This window comes from Ambystoma mexicanum, chromosome 6q (genome assembly GCF_040938575.1).
Source record: "Ambystoma mexicanum isolate Mex_15411 chromosome 6q, UKY_AmexF1_1, whole genome shotgun sequence".
Taxonomy (NCBI): domain Eukaryota; kingdom Metazoa; phylum Chordata; class Amphibia; order Caudata; family Ambystomatidae; genus Ambystoma; species Ambystoma mexicanum.
This window is the reverse complement of record NC_090937.1, coordinates 1,639,314,507-1,639,337,626: the sequence shown is the minus strand read 5'-3', so window position 1 is coordinate 1,639,337,626 and position 23,120 is coordinate 1,639,314,507. Positions and strand designations below refer to the sequence as shown.

Below are 23,120 nucleotides of genomic sequence, written 5' to 3'. Positions count from 1 at the left end.
TCTCTTATTAGGAGCTGCACGTCAATCATCATGAGGTGTCAGCTCTTCGAGAAGCTTCTAGGCTCTTCCCTCCTGGCAGTAAACATGTTTTTTTGCTTGGAAAGTTACAAGACTGGAAACAGCCAGTCTTGGCTCCCAGGCTTCGGGCACTGTGTTTTTTTTGCATTCTTGCCTTATCAGTGCAGCTGACTCGCAGAGCGAAGACGAGCAAAGCTGTGCCAGGCTCCCACGGGCTGCATAGAGCCTCTTGCAAATGCTAGATGTTTTATGTCTTCAGAAAAGGCCTTTGCAATTAACCCCTTGCAAGCATGCAGGCTCACCCAGTTTGAGAGTCCTGGTTGATGTCAGCATTTTCCTCCACTCTTCGAATAGGCTCTAATACACACAAGATAGCTCAGTGGGTTAGTGCAAACGCAGGTTACTGCAAGCGCCTAGCAGCTTATCACGACAAGGGGTGGAGTTGGTCCTGTGTTAGCACACTTATCCTGTCGTGCTCTGAATGGTTTGATTAGGGGTGGAGTTGGTCCTGTGTTGGCACACTTATCCTGTCATGCTCTGAATGGTTGATTAGGGGTCGAGTGTTCCTGTGTTGGCACACTTATCCTGTCGTGCTCTGAATGGTTTGATTAGGTGTTGAGTTGTCCTCTTGTTGGCACACTTATCCCATTCTGCTCTGGATGGGGTTTCCCTAGGTGTCATGTTGTTCCTGTGTTGGCACACTTATCCCGTTGTGCTCTGAATGGTTTGATTAGCTGTGTGTTGTCCCCTTGTTGGCACACTTATCCTGTCATGCTCTGAATGGTTTCATTAGGTGTTGTGTTATTCCTGTGTTGCAAAACTTATCCAGTCGTGCTCGGAATGGGGTTTGATTAGGTGTCCAGTTGTCCCATTGTTGGCATACTTATCCTGTCTTGCTCTGAATGTGTTCCTGTGTTGGCACACTTATCCTGTCATGCTCTGAATGGGGTTTCATTAGGGGTCGTGTTGTTCCTGTTTTAGCACACTTAACCTGCCATGTTATGTTATGTTAAGATATTTGCACCTGATACCTATATGCTGCTGGGCACAGACTCACAAACAAAAAGAACAGAACAAGAGAAGCAGTCATGACTAGGTTGTAAGAGCAACAAAGAACCACCTGTATTAAGCAAAGAGCAACGTCTTCAGCAACTTTTTAAAAATGACTGTTGAAGCCATTGTTCGAAGGGCGGGCGACAAAGCATTCCAAGCAGTAGGAGCCGCTACTTCAAAAGAGCTCATTCTAGCTTTATTAGAATTCCTCTGAGGGACTCTAAGGATATTGGTGTTTTTGGATCTTAGAGTCCTCGCATTGTCTTTTAAGACAATGACCTCCTTCAGATACAAAGGCATTTGACCCATGATGTATTTGTGTGTGATAAGAGGAGCCCAAATAGGACTCTAGCTGCAATTAAAAGCCAATGAAGGCTCCTTCGAGCCTCAGAAACATGGTCCCTTTTGCCTAGGCCCTTCACCACTCTTACCGCCCCGTTCTGAATCACTTGGAGATGTTGAATCTCTGCTTTCGGGATACCTACCAGGAGACTGCAGCCATAATCCAATTTTGCGCCAATAATGGCTCTGGCCAGGGTTTCTGCATTTTTCTCTGAAATCAGCGGTCGAAGGTGGCGGAAGAGTTTGATAAAATAAGACGAAGATGAAACAAGATTGTTCCCTTGGGCCTTCATGTTCATATGTTTGTCCAGATACACGGGCAAGGTTTTAACCTTGGGCAGGATCTTGATAACACAATTGTCCAGGGTAAAGCACTTAAAGTTCAGCTCCAATTTTTCCAATTTACCGGGAGAACCTACCAACATAAGCTCAGTTTTGGCACTGCTCAGGGCAGGCCCATTGGAGACCATCCAATCCTGAATTTTAAGGTGTAGTTTGTTGATGAAGGCTTCATCTTCTTGATGAGAGCCCAAAATGGGTAGGGCGCATTGTGTGTCATCTGTGTAGTTCGCAAATATGATCCCCCCCCTCCTCCTCCAACATCTGAAAGAAGGGGATCATAAACATTTTATAAAAACAAGGTGACACACACGCGCCTTGAGGAACTCCATACAGTAGGGGGATAGGATCAGCTTCAGCTGTTTCACTAGCCACTCTAATCTGTCTACCATTCAGAAAGGAAGAGATCCATTGGATGGCCGCTTCAGAGAAGGGGGTGTACTCTCTTAACCTGGTGGACAAGATGGAGTGGTCCACCAGGACAAAGGCCGCGGAAGGATCTAAGATCATTAAAAGGGAGATCTTGCCCATATCCATCTCTTGGACTTTATGCAGGATTTCATTTTGTTCCAGATATACATAGATTTGGTTATAAGGAACACGATCCAGGATCTTCAAAAGGAACGCAGTATTTGTAATCGGTCTGTAGTTGGAAGATGTTAATGGGCACAAATTAGGTTTTTCCAAAAGCGGCGTAATCCACAAATTTTTTAAATTATTAGGCACCGAGTTAGTCTGAAAAGAAATATTCACGAATTTAGTAAGTGCCGGGATAAGAACAGGTAGACATTCCTTAATTATGATAGAGGAACAAGGGTCTCCTTTACAACTTGTGCTTTTTAGTTGACTGATAGTCTTGCTAGTTCCTCCTCAGAGACAGGACTGAAGTTAAATATAGCTATGTCTTTATCTTTCACAGTCACACCAGAAATGTTTTCTTGCTCACCCAATATATTCAGGGCCAGTCTTTTTATCTCAATGGTTTCTTTAATTTTTTCTAGTTTATGGGACATAGCTGATTGAATTTCAGTACACCATTCTTTGTTTTTTTCGAACAGGGCTTGAATAGGTCCTGGTGTATGTGATTGTTCTTTCAACACTTTAAAGAGCTCTTTACAATTGGATTTCGCATCAGTGATTCTTACATTAAGTACCTCTTTTTTGCTTTTATCGCCGCTTTTTTTAAACGCAGCAGCAGAGGTTTTATATGTTTCTAAGGGAATGGGTGTGTTGTCCAATCGCCATAGGTGGTAAAGTTTGTTTTTCTTAGATTTCAAATCTGCCAAATCTTTGGAGAACCAGTTATTTTTATGCTGTATAGTATTTAGTTTAGTTTTAAGAGGGGCCAGCTTTTCTGTAATAGTATGCATAGACTTTATCATTCTGGCTGACATGTCTATAGAATTGGTGAGAGAACCGATCTCTGATGAAAGAGCTTGCGCCCAAAGACCTAAAGTATCTTTGTTCAGATGTTTGCAATTTCTGCTAGATACATATTATTTAGGATAATTTTTTTTAACATTTTTTTAAAACTTTTATTTTTGTTGGCAGAGGTTTACAACAAGCACACATGCATCAACGCATACCTGAACAATGTTACAATAACCACAAAGGCAATAGCACAGTACATGGGTAATCAATAAAATACAGTATTACATTGTGATCATGTACTTTCCAAAGGGGACGGGGATGAGTCACTCTCAGATGTTATCGACTCTTGATTGTTAAGGTATCTATTAAATGCAGTCCATACGTTCTTAGGGCGGGAATGGGCAGGGAGCATAGAAATGTATTCTTCCTCACAGTTCCGAGACCATGTGAGCATGTTAAGCCACTTCTGCAACGTGGGGGGAGAGGGGCTATACCAGCTTTGGAGTATACAATTTTTGGCAACTGATATTAAGGAATTTAGCCACACGTTTAACATCAACAGTTTTCCATACCCCGAACAAGACCCCCACTGGGTCGGGGGTCAATTGCAGTATCAGATACCTCAGTAAGTGTCTTCAGGATACTACCCCAAAAGTCTTCCAATTCATGGCAGGTCAGAAACATATGCAAGTGATCTGGGTTCTCCGCCTTGCAGCGGGGACAGAGATGCATGGTAGTGCAGGCAAACTTAGATATCCAGAGAGGGGTATAGTACAATCTGTTCAGTAGATCGTACTGCATAGCTCTGTAACAGAAGTTAAGGGAGACTTTTTTGGTATGCAAGCACATCTTCCCCCGCAGCTGATCGGAGATCTCGAAGCCCATTCGTCGCGCGCCCTGGAAATCTGAATTGGGGCGTCCTCTAGTAATATTCTATATAGAGAGGATACAACACCTCGGGCACCGCCTGAATTGGCAATGTATGCCATTGGCGGAGTGTCGGGTGGTTCATCAGGAAAAGTGGGCCATGCAGAGCGGAATGCCGCTCGGAGCCTATAGTATTGAAAGGTCTCAAGCGCGGATCCAGAATGCCCCGGCTTCCATGTCTGTGGGTCAATGAACCTGCCCTCAGGGTAGAAGTCTGTTAATGCCTGGTAGCCTAGTATCCCCCAGTGTCGAGCAAGAGCGGTGTCGTGTGTAGGCTGCAGCCCAGGGAAGTCCCACACTGGGAGCCATTTATAATATGGAGGAAGTCCGCTGTGTAATGCAGCAGTTGTTGCCAGGCGCCCAAAGTGGTTGCAATTGGGTCAATAGGAGAATCGGGTGTATAGTGCTGATGTACTATAAGGGACATTGGGCCTCATTACAACCCAGGCGTTAAGGGGTTAACGGCGCCAAAAAAGGTGTTGGCGCCGTTAAACCCTTAACGCCTGATTACGAGGTCCCTTTGCGGGTTGCACTTTAACGCCTGCTTTTAGCAGGCGTTAAAAAACCAACCCGCAAAGTGACCTAGGAGCTAATTACGGCACCGTAATTTACGGTGCCGTAATTAGCGCCTTCCCCATTCCCATTGAGCCCTATGGGGCAAAAATGGGAATGGGGAAGGGCCATGGCGGCATGGGGAATTACCGCCCCACCAACCTTGGAATGGGGTGGTAATTCCCCATTCCGCCATGGCGGACTCAGGCATGGACCATGGTGCTAATAGCACCATGGTTTAGCGCCGGAGTCCTAATGAGGACCATTATGTTAATCCCAGTTGCTGCGAGTGTCTCAAGCTTAATATGGGGATGAGTAGGGGAGCTGGGGTACCAGTGAGTGGTGTACTGTGCTTGCGCCACGGTCCAATAGGATATGAAGTTAGGGGCGGTGAAGCCCCCATTCTCATATGGAAGCGTCATGTCGGGCCACTTTTTGTGGACCGCACCAGAGTGCCATAAAAACTGTGCGCATGATGCATGGAGGCGCTTGAAGTTTTTCCCCCCTGGCCATATGGGTACATTACTGAAAATGTGTAACAATTTGGGCAGTAGGACCAGCTTAATAAGGGAGAGCCTCCCGGGGAACGACAGCGGGAGAGAGCGCCATCATACCATTTTCGACTCCACCATCTGCAATGCAGTCAGGTAGTTATCTGCGAGTAGGATAACCTAGTTAACAACACCTGGACTCCCAGATATTTGATACCGCCGGGGGACCAGCGCAGTGGGTATTCAGTGATAGGTTGTTGTGTAAAGTTGGTGAGGGGAAAGACCTCGGATTTGGAATAATTGATTGCGAATCCCGAAAGAGTGCCTATGCACATGATGTCACATAGTATGGGGTCGAGATAGGTGGCTGGGTTCCTAATATATAGGCGTAAGTCGTCTGCATACAGGGATATGATTTCTGGGTCATCTTTTAGCCTAATCCCCCCGTGGGAATGGCGCTCTCTGATGTGATCCGCCATAGGCTCAATTGCAAGAGCAAAGAGGATCGGGGAGAATGGGCAGCCCTGACGGGTGCCCCTGAAGAGTGTGAACAAAGTGGATCTCAGAGAGTTGATCAGGACCCTAGCCACTGGGGAGCAGTACAGCAGCTCGATCTACCCAATCATATTAGGGCCAATGCCCATTGTTTCCAGCACCAGCCAGATGTACTTCCATGACACCATATCAAACGCTTTCTGAGCATCGAGTGCGTGCGCGTCCTGGTCAATCCGAGCCATTACATCGAACAGTTGCCTGATGCTATGAGAGGTGGATCTCCCCGGCACAAAGCCCGCCTGATCTTCGTGGACAAGATGTGACATGATAGGGAGGAAACGGTTCACTATCAACTTGGCAAAGATTTTAGTGTCTAAATTCAAAAGGGAGAGGGGCCTATATGAACCGCACTCATCTCTGGGCTTGCCGGGCAGAGCAACACTGTCATAACAGCTTCCCGTAGAGAAGGGGGGAGGATAGAAACGCTGAGTGATGTTCATCCCAAACATCTAATAGCTTGGGGGCTAGTACGGATGATAGAATTAATCCAAGAGTCCATCAGGACCGGGCGCTTTACCTTTAGGCAGGTCTGAAATGGCCGTGACAATCTTGTCCAGGGCGATCGGGGAGTCTAGTTGAGGGGGAGACACATGTTGTAGGTATTTGATCAAGGAAGTCTCGCATATATTGTTCAGTGTGTTCAGGGGGTTGGGAATATAGGGCCGTATAGAATTCTGTAAATGTATGCAGTATCTGTTGGTCCGACCACTGAAAGAGGCCCGGCCATCACTGATAGAAGTAATCTGGGACTGTCACCATTCCCCTCTCATTAAGATAGGCCTGGGAAAACGCTGGCTATCGCCCTCTCCATATTTTCGAGCAGCCTGTGGACGACTATAGTACTGGACCTCTCTGATGGCATCCGTGTTGAATGTCTGCAGTTCCTCGTTGATAGCATACGTTTGGCAGGGTTTGGTGGCAAGTTTGGCGGGATCAGTCGCGGTCACACTTTCCCGCTCTAACTCGCGTAGTCTGTTTTTGGAATGATCAAGGGCAGCTCTTATCGATTTTAACACTCCTGCTTCTCTGGACATGGACATCCCGCTGATGTATGCTTTGAAGGCATCCCACCGAACACTAATGGAAGTAGTCTGGGTGGTGTTGTGCTCAAAAAAGGACTCAATGTCAGCTAAGATTTCAGCCTCAAACACAATGGGCCTCATCACGAGTTGGGCGGTAACGCCAGCGCTTTTAGCCCTACCGCCAAACCCCCCGGCGCTATTAGCGCTGGATCACGGGTTTGGCAGGAAGGGTTATTGCCCATTCCCCATTGGGCCCATTTGGGAATTCCTCATTCCCCATTGGGTCCAATGGGGAAAATTCATGCTATTACCGCCAGCGGATTTCCCGCCGGCGGTAATCGTGCAGAAAATCATCAATTTTGCTGTAGATTTCCTCCCAGTTCAGAGCTGGGGGAAATCCGCCAAATCCGTGATCTGGCGGACCCTTAAATGCGGCGGTAATAGCGCTACCGCCGCATTTAAGGGTTACCGCCAGACTCGTGATGAGGCCCAATGTCCCTAAGGGCCGCAGACTTAAAGCGCCACATGCAGTGTGACGGAATAGGTGTTCCCAGTTCCACCGAAAGGGTAATCTGGGCATGGTCAGATAAAGTGTGCGTTAGTATCTGTGCACCGTCCACCTTGCCCAGCATCCCACTTGACAATAGAAATAAATCAATCCTGGAGGAACTATCGTGGACAGAGGAATAGTAGGTATATTCACGCCGTAAAGGGTGCAGTATTCTCCAGGCATCTTGGATGTTAAGTGTTGCGCAGTGAATGGCCCTCATTCTGAGGTTGGTGGTAGTCCTGGTGCTATTTGTGCCATGACTGCTACCAGTAACAGTACCGTGTCCGGTTTGGTGCAATGGGGACTTACCGGTCTAGTCAGACCTTGGCAGGACTGGTAAGTCCCACTCACCAAACCATTCCCATTTGAGCCCCTATAGGGCTCAATGGGAATGGGGAGTGCGCAAATAATGGGCCGGCGTAAGCCAAGCCCGTTATTTGCGCCCGTTATTTGCGCCCAGGTCCCTTAACGGGTCCCGTCCATAACACCTGGTCAGACCAGGCACAAATGAAAATAAATAGGATGATGCCCTATCTCAATCCGTTCTAGAGGAACACATAGGCCCTCATTACAAGTTATGCCATGGCTGCCGGCAAAACCGTGTCCGTGTCCTCGGAATGAGGATTTACCGGACCATTCCGAGTCCGGATGGCCCGGTAATTCCTCACTCGAGGACACGGACACGGTTCATCCCCATTCCCATTTCAGCCCCCATAGGGCTGAATGGGAATGGGAGAGGGAGTAAACAACGGGCCATTACGAGATGGCCCGTTGTTTGCTCCCTCTTCCCCTCGCGGGACCCGGTATGCATGCCTGGTTTTCCCAGGCGTGCTTAACGTGTCCCGTGAGGGGAACTTGTAATGTGGCGGAACGGGATGAACAGCGCCGCAGCCTTTTACGGCGCCGTTTAACCCATTCTGCCAGGGTCGTAATGAGGCCCATAGCCTTGCACAACAGTACACAATGACTACCGGCTGCAAACACCCCAGGCCCAGCCAACGGACCCACCGGGCAGAGGCCGCCAACAGCACATCACTGCTCTCTTGCACTTGTCCTGCTTCCTCCCACTAACTCAACCGCCCCTCCTCTTTCAGAGCCACCAGAGCGCCAAGGGACCACTCCGGTGGTGATAGTGCGCGGTACAAATGTCCTTTAACATTAACATCCCAGCTCATCCTTCGTGGTGTGCACATGCCGGTCATGGCATCACTCTTAAGACGCTTCAACAAAGCGCAGCCTGCCGGTCTGCCCCTGCCTTTTTTAATACAACTCCCCAGAACGTTACCTCCCCCCACCCTCGCCGTCCAGTAACATCTGGCGGCACCATTGCCCTCCCTCTTCCTCCCAACAATACCAGCCGCCGTAAGATGAGCACCAGTGGATCGATCCCAACGTGGACCATCTGAAATTTTGGCCCAACAGGGGCTCGTACCATGCAGAGCCATCAACATAGCTCTGTAACTGCAGTGGGGTACACTGCTGCGGACCCAACGGGGGCCAAAAACTAGAACTTCCCATTCAGTGATCATTGCAACCGCAGTGGGGAGTGCTGTTGCTGTGCTTCCGACCATATTGATATTGATTGCACTGAGGCACCGGGAGTGGTGCTACAATATATTCAACAAGAACAGGTTTTACCCATGCCCTGAATGAGCGGTGACAGCAAAGTAGACTCAGAGTGGTTGCAGGCATGAGCCGGCATGATTCGGCTTCGTGGGTGTGGCAAAGAGTAACTATGAATACGACAGGGTTGGAGCGGTACTATGGTGGGTGCATAATGGAGTGAGGTTACAGTATCAGTACAGGCGTCAAAACAAGTGGCAATCGAGGGATAATCATTGTATGTGGGATAGGGGTGACATCTCTACCTCCGTTACTCTCGTAAAAAGTCAGGGGATTCAGAGTGCATGCCTGCAGAGAGTCCGGGGATGGTTGGATGATGTGTTAGAGCCCCACCCCCATACACCATATAGTTATGAAATTGCTACAACCGTGATCATGAGGCCCCTCTTGCAGGCATATCAAACCCCCATAGGTTTAGGATAAAAAAAAACGTTTACTAAAAAATCCTAATTGGGAATGAAAGCAGATACTAAGGTGATCTGACCATGGACATGGCTGCACATCCATCTCGATCAACTGAATATTGAGAGATGCGACCCAGTTTAGCGTATGTCCCTTAATATGCGTGGCCAATCTAACATGGTGGCGAAAGCCTAGGGCATAGAGTTTATTTTCAATTGTCTTCGCAGTAGGGTCGGACTCACTGCCTAACCAAAGGTTAAAGTCACCTAACAAGATCAGTTTGGTATTCGGTTTCAACAGTGAGAGAAGCAAGCTATTAAGGTGGATGGGAAAAGAGGGGTCCATGCTTTGAATGACGTTTCATTAGGTGTCATGTTGTCCCCCTGTCGTGCACTTATCCTGTTATGCTCTGAATGGTTTCATTACTTGTCATGTTGTTCCTGTGTTGGCACACTTTTCCCGGCATGCTCTGAATGTGTTCCTGTGTTGGCACACCTATGCCATTGTGCTTTGAATGGGGTTTTATTAGGAGTCGTGTTGGCACACTTATCCTGTTGTGCTATCAATGGGGTTTCCTTAGGAGTCGTGTTGTTCCTCTGTTGGCACATTCATCTTTATTATCCAGAAAGTGTTCATAACCTCTTGCTGTAAGAGACATTACCCTACGTATGTGCGCAATTAAACAATATTTGTGTGTTTACACTGGAAAAAACAGTTATCCACGATTTTTTGAAGTGGGCAAACGGAATAACCCTGATAAACACAGATCCTGAAACCTTTTGAAAACACTGAAAAAACACCCCTTGAAGTAAAAAATAATAAACCCCTAAAACAGGAAACCCTAGTTATAAGATGCACAAAATATCATTGGCATTCAAACTGTAAGGCCCTTCATTATACGGCCTTCTGCAATTGGTTGGCACGCTTGGACCCTTCTGGAACATTAATTTCTCTAGCAGCACGTAAGCTGGTACCACAGGTGCCAGTGGGGTGGACTTGACCATACCTCCCCACCCAATTAGTCCTATATCGCTCTTCGCTCATGCCTTCTGCCATGAAATTGTCTTTGAACTCAGCCTTGCAACTGCTTCTTGCTCCTGAGAATATAAGGGAGTGTGAGCATTTGCTATCTTCAGTCTGGTGCACCATGCTCTCCATCTATTTTCATTCTTAGCTCACGTGACTAGAGACCGTGAATAGGCCCATATTATACCATTTAATTGTCTTAAATGAAGAAACTTGGCATCCATGGTGTTCCTTCTTTGCAAATTAACAAGAGATACCTCAGCTTCTTACATTCACTGTTCTTCACGGGCTGGTAGCCAATTCGTGGATGCTTCCGGCCTTTGACACCAGTCCAGACAGCCTTTTTGGTCTTGCTTTGAATTCTAGCTTATTATTTTCTATGAAACACGCATAACCCTCGATCCTTCTTTCTTCATGGAGACTCGCCTACTAAAATTGTGATCTCGAATGTCCAATATTCTATATACAGAGACTCCGAAAGGGTAGGCTAATTCCCTGCAGCTTTGAAAGACTTCAGCCGTGTTGTTGGATGCACCACAGACCCAGGCCTGGATGTTGGCCCTTTTCTTGGCGCGGATGGAAAGTCTGTATTGTCCTTGGGGCAGGCAACTGGCCAGTTTGTCAGAGGGTGAGCCTGAGGTCTGCCAATTTCAGTTCCACAGCTCAACCCTTGTGTTTCAGGGCTGCAAGTTCAGAGTCGTCCTGGTGTTAGACTAGAGGCAGGTTTCAGGTGGATACTTATGATGCACACACTCAAATGTATATAAAATGAACATTTCTGAGTATGGGAGAAGCTGAAAGAAACTCAGTGATTGTGGCTCAGTAACTGCATTTCTAACTGAATTTCCATCTGGGTACACATACATATTCTTGTTTTATTAATAAATAAAAACTGCACACAATTGTTCTTCTTAATTATTACATCATCATCTATTCAGTGCAAATGCAGGATTTGGAAGTTTTCATTAATACTGTGGATAAAGCACAGTGATATAAAATCATTTGCCCAGGATCACATGCTTCAGTTAACTGGTGAAGCCGGGATTTGAGACAGGTCTGCAAGTTAAGCACTTTCCAGACACCTTCTACATTCTGGTTGGTAGGTGTATGTGTTAATGTTGGGCTTTTAACAATACACTATTTTCTAAAGAGGACACAACAGTACAGATCTCCTACAAAATGCCGCTAAAATATATGTCCCGATAGAAATATTTTTAAACAAAAAGAGTATTACAATAGAATTCTGCCCAAAACCCCTGAATGGAGGAATGCGAGTCCCAGAATACAACTTAATATGAGCCTAAGATCACCTGCTTATTGGATGCCACAAATCCTGCTCATTTATATACAGTGTGAAGAAAATAATTCTTTGTGTGTGTCAAATAAGAACACATCATGAAAATCAGACCCCTCATTACGTCTCTTCACCCCTCCTGCTGATTAAGGGCAGTGTGGGCAATGCAAATTATACTGTATTTTTAGGATGGACTGTAATTATTTCACCACACTTTTTCCCAAAATGGGCACATTGATTGTTGTTCATACTAATCGCGATTCTGAATCTGGGTCAAAGGGCCTCATCACGAGTTTGGTGGTAAACCTTAAATGCGGCGGTAATGCTATTACCGCCGCATTTAAGGGTCCGCCAAATCACAGTCTTGGCAGATTTCCCCCATCTCTGAGCTGGGGGCAAATCTGCTGCAATTTTGCCGGTTTTCGGCGCTATTACCGCTGGCCGGAAAACCACTGGCGGTAATAGCACGAAAAATCCTCATTGGGCTCAATGGGGAATGGGAAATTCCCGAATGGGGAATGGGAATTTCCTGTTCCGCCAAACCCGTGATCCGGCACTAATGGCGCCTGGGGGTTTGGCGGTAGGGCTAATGGCCACGGTGGTAATACCACTGGGGTTAGCGCCCAACTCGTGATGAGGCCCAAAGCCTCTTACAAGGATTTTCACAACTGTTACAGCATCCGCGCTTCTGTCCTTGTGCTGAACTGCAAAGCAGGTTTCCCTTACCCCAGAGGATAAACCGGAAACACAAGGATTAGCTGATAATTGTATCCATGGAATGAATATTTAAATAGTCTCAATTTTAATTTACCAACTAGTTAATATACATTAGTTCATAAATACAGCAGGGGAAACATACAGCTCATATCTGTGTAATCAGTTGCAACAACCCTATACTCTTATTAGAATAATTTGTGACATTTGAGGTATCCCAAGTCTGGACATGCAATACATGTAACAGACAAATATTTACAAAAGTGCTACAGTGCCAACATGTAAGGACATTCAACAAACCACATATTGGTCTAACACAGCCGAAAATGTGCTGTAGTGCAAATAACATCCTACAAAGAACTCAAATTAGGCCTCATCACGAGTTAGGCTGTATTCCCGGCTGTAATACCGCCGACTGTAATAGCCCTAGCGCTGACCGGTCCGGCGGTATTACCACCGGATCACGGGTTGGGCCTTAACGGTAAATCTCCATTCCTGGATGGGTCCATTGGATCCAATGGGGAATTTTCGGTGCTAATACTGCGGGCTAATGCAGCTGGCTGTAATACAGCCTAAAACGGGGATTTTCACCTGCAGAAAAAATCTGGAGGTAAAACAGCCGATTTAGCGCCCAACTCGTGATAGGGCCAGCCCTTAAATGCAGCGGTAATACCGTTACCACCGCATTTAAAGTCTACAGCCCAACTCGTGATGAGGCCCTTTCTGCTATATTCAATACAGTCTTGGGGCCTCATTACACGGAAGGCGGTGAGCCACGGCGCTATTAGCGCCATGGCTCATGCCGGTAAAATACCGGCACCGCCTTGGCGGAAAGGGGATTTACCGCCCCATTCCAAGGTTGGTGGGGCGGTAAATCCCCCTTCCGCCATTGCCCTTCCCCATTCCCATTTCTGCCCCATAGGGCTCTATGGGAATGGGGAAGGCGCTAATTACGGCACCGCAATTTTGCAGTGCCGTAATTAGCTCCGAGGTCCCTTAGCGGGTTGGTTTTTAACGCCTGCAAAAAGCAGGCGTTAAAAACCAACCCGCTAAGGGACCTCGTAGTAAGGCGGTAATGGTTAACGGCCACCGTTACCATTAACGGTGGCCGTTAACCATTACCGCCTTCCGTGTAATGAGGCCCTTGATCTCAATAGTTCTTGGGTTCACATACATTTAATTTGAGAGGATTTGTCATTGTCCCCATCCCGATACCTTTTTATGTTAAAACCAAATGGTTTCGATGTTTGTACCTGAGTCTGCACGTCTTTGTCAGTGTGAAACTACAAAAAAAATTTGAAAGAAGCAATAATTATCTTTTCACTGTTTGCCCCACCACTGCAATCTCAATTGTGCTACATAAACTATCTAACATATAATTTCTTTTGTAGACTTTGAAACAGAGCGTTAATTGATTCGAACTGTGTAACAATGGTAATCTATGATTAATGACAGAATGCTACGGCCCGTGATATCAAAAAGAAAGGTGCACTCACCACTGATATGCAAATGGCCGGCATCTCAACGGCTCATTGGATAATCTGCAGAGTTACACTGAGCGGCAGGAGAGGGTAGCTAATACCGCAACGTTAGTAAATCACGTGGTTCTAGTCACATGGTCACTTGTGGCCAGACCAAGTAATTGATATGGAAATTCCGAAGTTCAAAAAGGTGGCAACCATCTTATAATGTAGCAGTACACATAGGGGGTCATTATGAGTTTGGAGGTAGCAATGGCGCTATTGGCTACCGGTCTGGTTGAATGGGGACTTACCGGGTCATTCCGACCTTGGAGGACCCGGTAAGTCCCCTCTTCAGTAAACCATCCCCATTCCCATTTGAGCCCCCATAGGGCTCAATGGGGAAGGCGCTAATTACGGGCCCGCAAATAGCGGGCCTGTTATTAGCGCCCTGGTCCGTCAGCGGGACCTGCAAAGGACGTGTGGTCAGATCACACGTCCTTTGTGGGTCCCGCTATGGGAACTCGGAATTGGGCGGTAAGGGTTAACGGCACTGGCATCCTTACCGGTTCCCGTAAACCCTTACCCCCCCAACTCGGAATGAGGCCCATAGAATGGCTATTGAATATATGTTGCTCCTAAACTCCCTATTCACGAAGCCAAGAATTGTAAACAGCATTTAACCCCTTAAGTGGCATTGAATGGCGAAATGCCAAAATCACCAAAAATGGCCTTGGCACTGGGGGGGGTGGGGTGGAGGACCCATGGCAGTTAAAAGGTTAAGGGATACGTTAATGAATTCTTGATGTAATTGATATTTAGATGTGCCATTCCTCCATGTAACTGAGGCCACGTTCTATGGTTTTTAAATTAAAAATCCACATCATTTCTTTGTAAACCAATTTATTGGCAAGACTTTCACTGAAACACAGCTCACTTTCTTAATCGCAAACGAAAAGAAATAATCTGGACTGTGTTGACGCTCAGCATAATGTGCAACCATGGGTGCTGACATAGTATGTGTGGAAATATTGGAGCAATGTTCATTAAAGTGGAAATTCACTGCACAGGATATCTTTCCAAAATACAGGCCCTCATTACGAGTTCGGCCGGTAGCCATGCCGCTATTGGCGGCATGGCTGCTGCCGAAATCGCATCCGTGCCCGGGTCCTCGGAATGAGGACTTACCGGGCCAGTCTGAGTTCGGATGGCCCGGTAATTCCTCCCTCAAGGACCCGGACACGGTCCTTCCCCATTCCCATTCAGCCCCGGTAGGGCTGAATGGGAATGGGAGAGGGAGCAAACAACGGGCCATAACGAGATGGCCCGTTGTTTGCTCCAACTTCCCCTCGCGGGACCCGGTAAGCACGCCTGGTTTTCCCAGGCGTGCTTACCGTGTCCCGCGAGGGGACCTCGTAATGTGGCGGAACGGGTTGAACGGCGCCGTCACCTTTTACGGCGCCGTTTAACCCGTTCCGCCAGGGTCGTAATGAGGCCCCAGTTTCTTAACAGGACACATAATTGCATAAACCACATTTTAGTTTTGCATGTAATCAATGTGCACAGTTGCCAAGTTTTATTTTCATGGGTGAATTTGGTCATCCTTTTTGAAACTGTGTACCCCATACAAGAAGTACATATGTGGAATAGATTAAATTTAATATTTTCTATTTCTAGAAGCCCCCAACTAGTTTTTTTTTTTTTTTTTAGGCTTTTGCCTTTTTTGAATGCAAACCAATGTGTCTCCTTTGTGGCACACTAGCCTTTCCGATGTTTCATTGACATTTAAACTGTGCTCAATAAGCCCCTCTTTTTCCAGAGCTAACCCGAGCTGTAGGCTACCCAAAGGACATACTGAGAATTGGTATGGATGTTGACTGATGGTTGTATGCTCTAGTCAGTGCTATGAGCTCTGATACCTAGGCAGAGGTGACCTCGGCTAACTTTCCACTACCTCACCAGGTTCACAACTCATGTGACCAATTTCCTATTCTGGTCTCGATAACAAGACCGGTCAACAAAATAGGTAAGATTTGCTTTCGGTAGGAGCACATAAGTCAAACTTGTTTGAGGTGTTGACAAGCAATCCGTAATAGTCACATAATTGTGGGACTCAGCGTTTTGTGGTTCCCTGTCATCGGGTATAGGGAGTAGGGATGCAGGGTTCTGTACTGTTTGGATGCATGTCCAAATTCCCCTACTGCAAAAAGGTTCAGACTGTGGAAATCGTATTGACTAACACTTAATGGGAGCAGTTTGTGTTTGGTGCAGCAGAACTGCACATGAGCTACTTGTAGTTTGTTGACACACATTAGATTGTACATACAGCAACACAGAATGAGCAACACATGTATTACTGTTGTGGGTGCAGAGGTTATTGATAGGCCAGTGTATCTGGCCCTGTGACTAGTGTTTTGTATACAATATTAGGTTAGAGTGGCGTGTGTATTAAGGAGAGCGTAGTGGAAGGTAGGAAGAGATTGTAATTGTTTATTTATAACACGCTTAATACCTAGAGTTTTCTAAGCGCGGACATGGGGATCGGACCTGTGTTGCACCGTACCGTCTTGATTCCAAGGCAAACGTGTTGCCCCTGAGCTATCCTCCCGAGACAGATGGAGTCAGTGAGGTCCGGAGACCGAAGTGAAACCGGCTAGGTTGTAATGGCACAAGTGTTGCCATTTTAGAATCATGATACTGACACACAATAAGAATACTGCTGATTCTGATGTGGAGCTGGAGCTTTGTGTTACTTAGGCTCATGATGATGTTCTTCTCCCACCCTGGAAGAGAGAAGTTATGTAGCCAAGGTCGAAGACCACCTCACCCCACAGACTAAAGCCAATTCGGTCCTGTTGCATGATCTGAAACCGCTGAGAAAGGAATGTTCATCCCGGCGAGTAGACTACAGAGGTCCCCTTTTGAAGGTTGAATAGATGGGAATAGGACACAATGTGGTTAGGGTGTTAATAAACTGTGGGCAGATTTAGAGCACTACTGCCCTGACCCAAAGTTGTGGTTGTTCACTTTGAAGTATACATGGATAAACCATTTGAATGCATACATCCCTGAAATTCAGATTTAAGACTTGTGCTCCATCACGTGATCAGTGGGCACCCAGAGAGATGAGGGAGTATACATGTCTGGATCGTTATGTGAATTTGGACGGGAGGAGCAGAGGTGATGCCAGTAAAGTTGGTACAATGATGTAAGAGCAATCTGTGTACCTGAGAGTGGTATAATGAGGAGGCCTGTTGTCTCATTCAGAGCAGGTTTGACCTTTTTCCCAATGTAATGCTGCTCTGGTCGGTGGGATGCTTATCACATGACTATTGAAGATTCATTACTGTTGTCAGGAATCTTGTAAACCGATCATTTACCTAGTTTCGAGTGTGACGCCATAGGCCACGTGTTTTGGGGCAATGGAGTAGTCTAGATGTGGCTAATCGGTCAATGGACCATAGGGGGGCATTGGCATGTATATAGGTGGCAGTCAATGAGGGTGGTGGGATAATACTGTATAGTGCGTACATCACTCATGACGATGCTTTTGCGTACATCACTCATGACGATGCTTTTGCTCCTTATAACTTTGTAACTCAGCAGAAATTGAGAGAGCTCTGTCCGTTTCGTTCTATGGTGCTGTCTGAGTCGTTTGCAGGGAAAACAAAGTTTATTTTGTACAAAGTAGCTCATTGGTTATTTTTACTTAGAGGATTGTTTTTTTTATGGTCTGGTTATGGAAGGTGTCCCTACACTACTGAACACCTGGTCACAGTAGAGAGGTTAAAAGAATACTCTACCAGCAAGGGATATCAACATTTGTTGTGTTTTCGGTTGGAGGAGCAGGGAGACAACTGACTGGGGCATGACCACTTCAAGGCGAGCTTCCAACACAATGTTCTTGCACAGATCTTAAGCAAGAAGGCATGCTTGCAGCATCTGAGACTAACTATTTGGTGTAGTACGCTATTGGTTTATTTAACAAAAGTAGCAGGCGCTCCTCTCCAGAGAGAACATGGCATGATAACCTGTTCTAAGGTGAGAGTTTGCAGCACACACTTTTTGCTCACTGTACCTTTCACAGATGGGAAATATCCATTTGCATATCAGTCTTTGTCCCGCCCACATGGGCAGTCCAGCACCGAAATGCTATGGCAATTCCTCTCTGAACAAGAGTACCGACAGCAACCCCATACACGTGTTTCAGCCTTGTTGGGCCTCATCAGTGACGTGAAGCTGTGCCTCTCTGAGTACAGTGAGCAGGGAGACCACGTCTGGTTGCCCCCAGGTAACTTATGGTGTATGCTATGTTTCAAAACAAGACGGCACACGCAAAACCATTCGGCAACCTTCTGCAGCTACAGGCTCTGTATCTGGGATGTCTGTTGCTCTCTGCTCATTCTTCTCACCCAGCAGCATGACTTCCATCGGGTAGGCGTGATTTGTCCAATATTCTTAGGATGTGCTCAGACTTCAACGACTGCACTTCGCTACACTGTTAATCCTGGCTGTGGGCAGTGGGGCACACCTTCATTGTTTTCTGTGCCAAAATGTGATGTGAGAATGGTCAATGGGTGACAAGTTTCTTGATTTCTGTATTACTCGAGAAAGAAAGGATGGGATAAGCTACCCATTTAGCTCACTGTGCTCTATACAATTCAATAGTTTTCAAGGATTTCATAAAAACATTTTAAGTCAAATATGCTGTTTAGCTTTTCACATATGCTATTTTAAAAAAAAAACATGTATGCATTTATCATCTATGGAATGCTAATACTGTTTCCCCTTTCTTTCAAACAGGGCAACAAAAGCAGAACGCCTGGAAAACAGTGAATTGTTTTTAAAAGGTTCTGTTGGAAAACAAATATTGTTCCTCTGATAATTGTGTCTTGGTAGCATTTTCTTGCTCATGACAGTCACTCCCAACTTGTAGCTTCTTACTGTGCAGCACATATTTCATAGACCCTGAAGACGTTTCTCTAAAAAAAGGACTTCAATGAACAATTTTAGAGGAAACATTGGTTCCTATGTCCAGTCAATACCAATAACTAGTGAGGTCCTCTGATTGCAACCCATGTGATAACACTGTAAAACTAAAGGTGGTTTTGAGCAATCCTATTATGTACACTGATAAGGTTACAGAAATTGAATATAGCATTCTTTGATGTCTTTAATTATCCAGATATAGGAATATCCACACAGGATATACTAATCCTGAGAGTGTCTAAGTAAATGTATTGAATGGGACACAGCCTCCTCTGTAAAGGGGAACACCCACTTTAAAGAATACACTTAAGGGAGGCTAACAAGAAGCACTTTGCAAACGTGATGACATGCCAAAATGTTAATAGAAATCGAAACAGCCATTTAATGACACTTCTTATGTACTGCAATGGGATTTGACTACACAACTGCATTGTTGGCGAGAAGTCTTCCAGGACATAGAGCCATCTAATGGTAGACCACTGAATCCATACTGGAGAGAGGAGAGAAGGTGAATGGATAGAGGAGATTAAAATGGCTGCCACCTTAAAGTAGAGGCTTCATATCTTAATGCTTTGGGACCTGTACACACTCTTTGAAAAATATTGCCTAAGGCAACACACTGGCATGCCACATTCAGTCTGCAACGGTTGCACAACGCCAACTTTGGACTTCATGCTTCATAAACCCTTCTGTGATGCTCTATAGTAGTTGCTGATATTCCAGTGGCATCTGCCAGTGATTAGAACCCCAAAACCCCAAAAGCCATAAGGCTAGGAGCCATGCTATGGACATAGAAGGGTTACAAGCATAAGCTTCCCTCTATTTAAAGTATTGCCTGTGCTAGCTGAGCATTGAGGTACGTTCTTGACATTCATGCGTGAGACTAATGCACCTGACCTTGTGAGACTGAAATATTCAGATTATTTTATAAATATGCTGAATTTGACAAGGAGCACCTTACAAGAATGCACTATTTAAAAATAACAGCCTAAAAATGGAGGTGCTTTTTGAATTTTCTGAATGTGAAGCGACTTTCAGGGAAATGGGTCCCATATGTCAACATCAGAGATGTCTCACTGAAGAGACAGATCAAAAAGGTTCTGAATGTGACAAGGCTGTGAATGAAACAAGTAATCTATTGCAACCTCAGAGAAATAACGCCAGAGAAAAACAATGGGTATGTTCTCAATGTAATAAGGCTTTCCAGCAAAAGCGTCATCTATTGGTACACCAGAGAAATCATAGTGGTTTGAAACCATATACATGTCATCAATGTGATAAGTCTTTCAAGCAAAAAGGTTATCTATTGGTACACCAAAGATATCACATTGGTGAGAAACCATATGCATGTTCTGAATGTGACCAGGCTTTCAATCAAAGGTGTGAACTATTGATACATCAGCGAAATCACACTGGTGAGAAACCATACGCATGTTCTGAATGTAATAAGTCTTTCAAACGAAATGATCATCTTGTGATACATCAGCGAAATCACACTGGTGAGGAACCATATACATGTTCTGAATGTAATAAGTCTTTCAAACGAAATGATCAACTTGTGATGCATCAGAGGAATCATACTGGTGAGGCAATGTATACATGTTCTGAATGTGATAAGTCTTTCAAGCAAAGGGGTCATCTATTGATACACCAGAGAAATCACACTGGTGAGAAACCATATGCATGTTCTGAATGTAATAAGTCTTTCAAGCGAAAGTATGTACTATTGATGCATCAAAGAAGTCACACTGGGGAGACACCATATACATGTTCTGAATGTAATAGGTCATTCAAGCAAAAGTGCCATCTATTGATACACCAAAGAAATCATACCGGTGAGAAACCATATACATGTACAGAATGTGACAAGGCTTTCAAGCAAAAGTGTGAACTATTGATACATCAGAGAAAACACACTGGTGAGAAACCATATACATGTTCTGAATGTAATAAATCTTTCAAGCAAAATGGTCATCTATTGATACACCAGAGAAATCACACTGGCGACAAACCATTTACATGTTCTGAATGTAATAAGTCTTACAAGCAAAAGGGTTATCTATTGATACACCAGAAAACTCACACTGGTATCAAACCATATACATGTCTTCAAGGTGAAGAGAAGTCTATGGATACATCAGAAAAATCACATTGGTGAGAAAACATATAGTGGTTCTGAATTCTGATAACACTTAGAAAAAAAGGGTGAACTATTTATGCATCAGAGAAATCACACTCTGGTGAAACTATATACGTGTTCTGAATGTATGTTCCAGTGTTATGCAGATGACATGCAGCTCTCCTTCAAGCTTCCCTCCTCTGCCTCCTCTTGTTCCTCATTCCTGAGTGTATGTCTGATATTCAGGCATGGTGCGCTCCTATCGATCTATGCCTTAATTCCAGTGAAACTGAGATCCTTCTAATTGGGACCCCATTTCCCCCCTACTATTTCCCCCCCCCCATGCATCCCTGTCCCTTACCTTTTTGTGAGGCAAAAAACCTTGGTGTCATGTTCGACTCCTCTCTCCTTATGTCACGGACCTTGACAAGAAGGCCAATTTCAGCTGCACCTCCTCAGATGCATTCTCCCGTTCCTCACCTTCCCCCAGAACTCTGTGTCTCCAGAGCTCTGGTCCTCTCTAGGCTGAACAACACCCCCTTCAACTAATCCAGAATAGCCTTCAAACCCAGGGACTGCATCTCTCCAGCCCTAAAATCTCTCCACTGGCTCATGGTTGTTGCAAGGATCTGCATCATCCACAAGGCTTTCTAGGGCCCGCTACATCCAAAACACTCTCCCTAAATACCTCCCTGCCAGAGCCCTTCAGTCTTCTAGCTTCAAATCTCTGAAGATCAGATGCTTTTCCAAGCAGAGAGCGGTGGGAGAGGGGAGAGATAAGTCTCTTCCACAGGAGCCTCCCTCTGGAATGGCCTCTCTGCCCCTCTCCGGCTTTCCTCCCCTAGCACTCGTCTAGCCCAGAGGCCCTCTTACCCCGTCCTCCTTCTTTCTCATTCAGCACTTGCACACTCTCCACTCCAACCTGCACTTCCTTCCCACCTAAGCACTATTGCATTCCTCTCCTACCGGCACCCCCCCACCCCTTCCGCACTCCCATGCATGTCTTGTTACTGCACTTGCACATTCCGAATGTCACAAGGCCTAGTAGGACTGTTTTTGTTATTCTCATTCAGTCCCCTCCCTGCCCCCTCTCGTCTTGTGGCACCTTGAAACACCATTTGCTGTATAGATGCATTATAAATACCCAATAAATGAAATAAATAGAAATGTGACAAGGCTTACAGGGAAAGAAAGAGGTAATATAGTGATTAATCAGAGAAATCACACTGGAGAGAAACCATACACATGTTCTAATTGTGATAAGTCTTTCATGGTGAAGGATAGCCTTGTGATGCATCAGAGAATACACTGGAGAGCAACCATATGCGTGGTCTGAATGTAATCAGCCTTTCAACGAAAAGCATGACTTATTGATTCAGCGGAGGAATAGCTCCGGGGTAAAGCCATATATACGAGTCCTCAATGTAAAAAGGCTTTCAATAAAAAGTGTGGCCTAGTGAGAGCTCAAAGAATTCACACTGGGGCGGACGGACATATAAATGTTCTGAATGGTATGAGTCTTTCAAGGAAACACATGGCCTGTTGATGCATCAGAAAATTCACAATAGGGGGAAGCCATTCTACATGATCTGAATGTATTAAGGATTGCAAGGAAAAGCATAAACTGCTACACCAGAGAAATCACACCATGGAGACGCAGTATTAATGTCAATGTGATTAGGCTTTCAAGCAAAATGGGCGACTGTTACGCCATCAGGAAAATCGCAGTTAGGAGAAACTATATACATGTTCTGGATGTGATTAGACTTTCAATGAAAATGAGTCCATTGAAACATTTCAAATAAATCTCACAGGGTCTTGGCCATGTACATGTTCTTGATGTCAGAAGACTTTCAACCCAATACGCGACCTATGACGACATGCATGAATTCATGAAAGGTGTTGACATTGACAACTCAGATGCTCAAGAAAATCAACAACATACTAGTTCTCCTGCACTCCACATTGGTGTTTTTGGAGAGTAACCTTTCTAAACCTTTTTATCAGACAGGCAGTAGTGAAATTTGATTTATGTATACAATAAAAGGAAAGTGTTTTTATTTGTTGGGCCCGGTTGTACTGACTTTGTGTGTTACAGATTGTACAAGTTCAATAATTCATTGAATATGCATTTATGAGAAATTGATAACTCACCAATGAAGTGATTTCTCAAATTTTGTACTAAGCAGAATACGTTATCTCACTATAAGAACAAATTATCCGTTATGACAATATTAATTATTGGTGAAAGCCTAAAACAGAAGCTACCCTAC

At 45.3% G+C, this 23,120-nt stretch overlaps 1 protein-coding gene across 1 annotated transcript in view; it reads left to right on the top strand.

Annotated features, from left to right (window-relative positions):
* Nucleotides 1–22,907, top strand: part of LOC138516941 (zinc finger protein 182-like) — a 40,156-nt gene extending 17,249 nt beyond the window's left edge. The window contains exon 2 of the mRNA XM_069632417.1: nt 18,543–22,907. Coding sequence (XP_069488518.1) covers nt 19,723–20,886 — 1,164 coding nt within the window. The 5' untranslated portion in view covers nt 18,543–19,722 and the 3' untranslated portion in view covers nt 20,887–22,907. The remainder of the gene's footprint in view (nt 1–18,542) is intronic.
* Nucleotides 22,908–23,120: the final 213 nt, after the last annotated feature.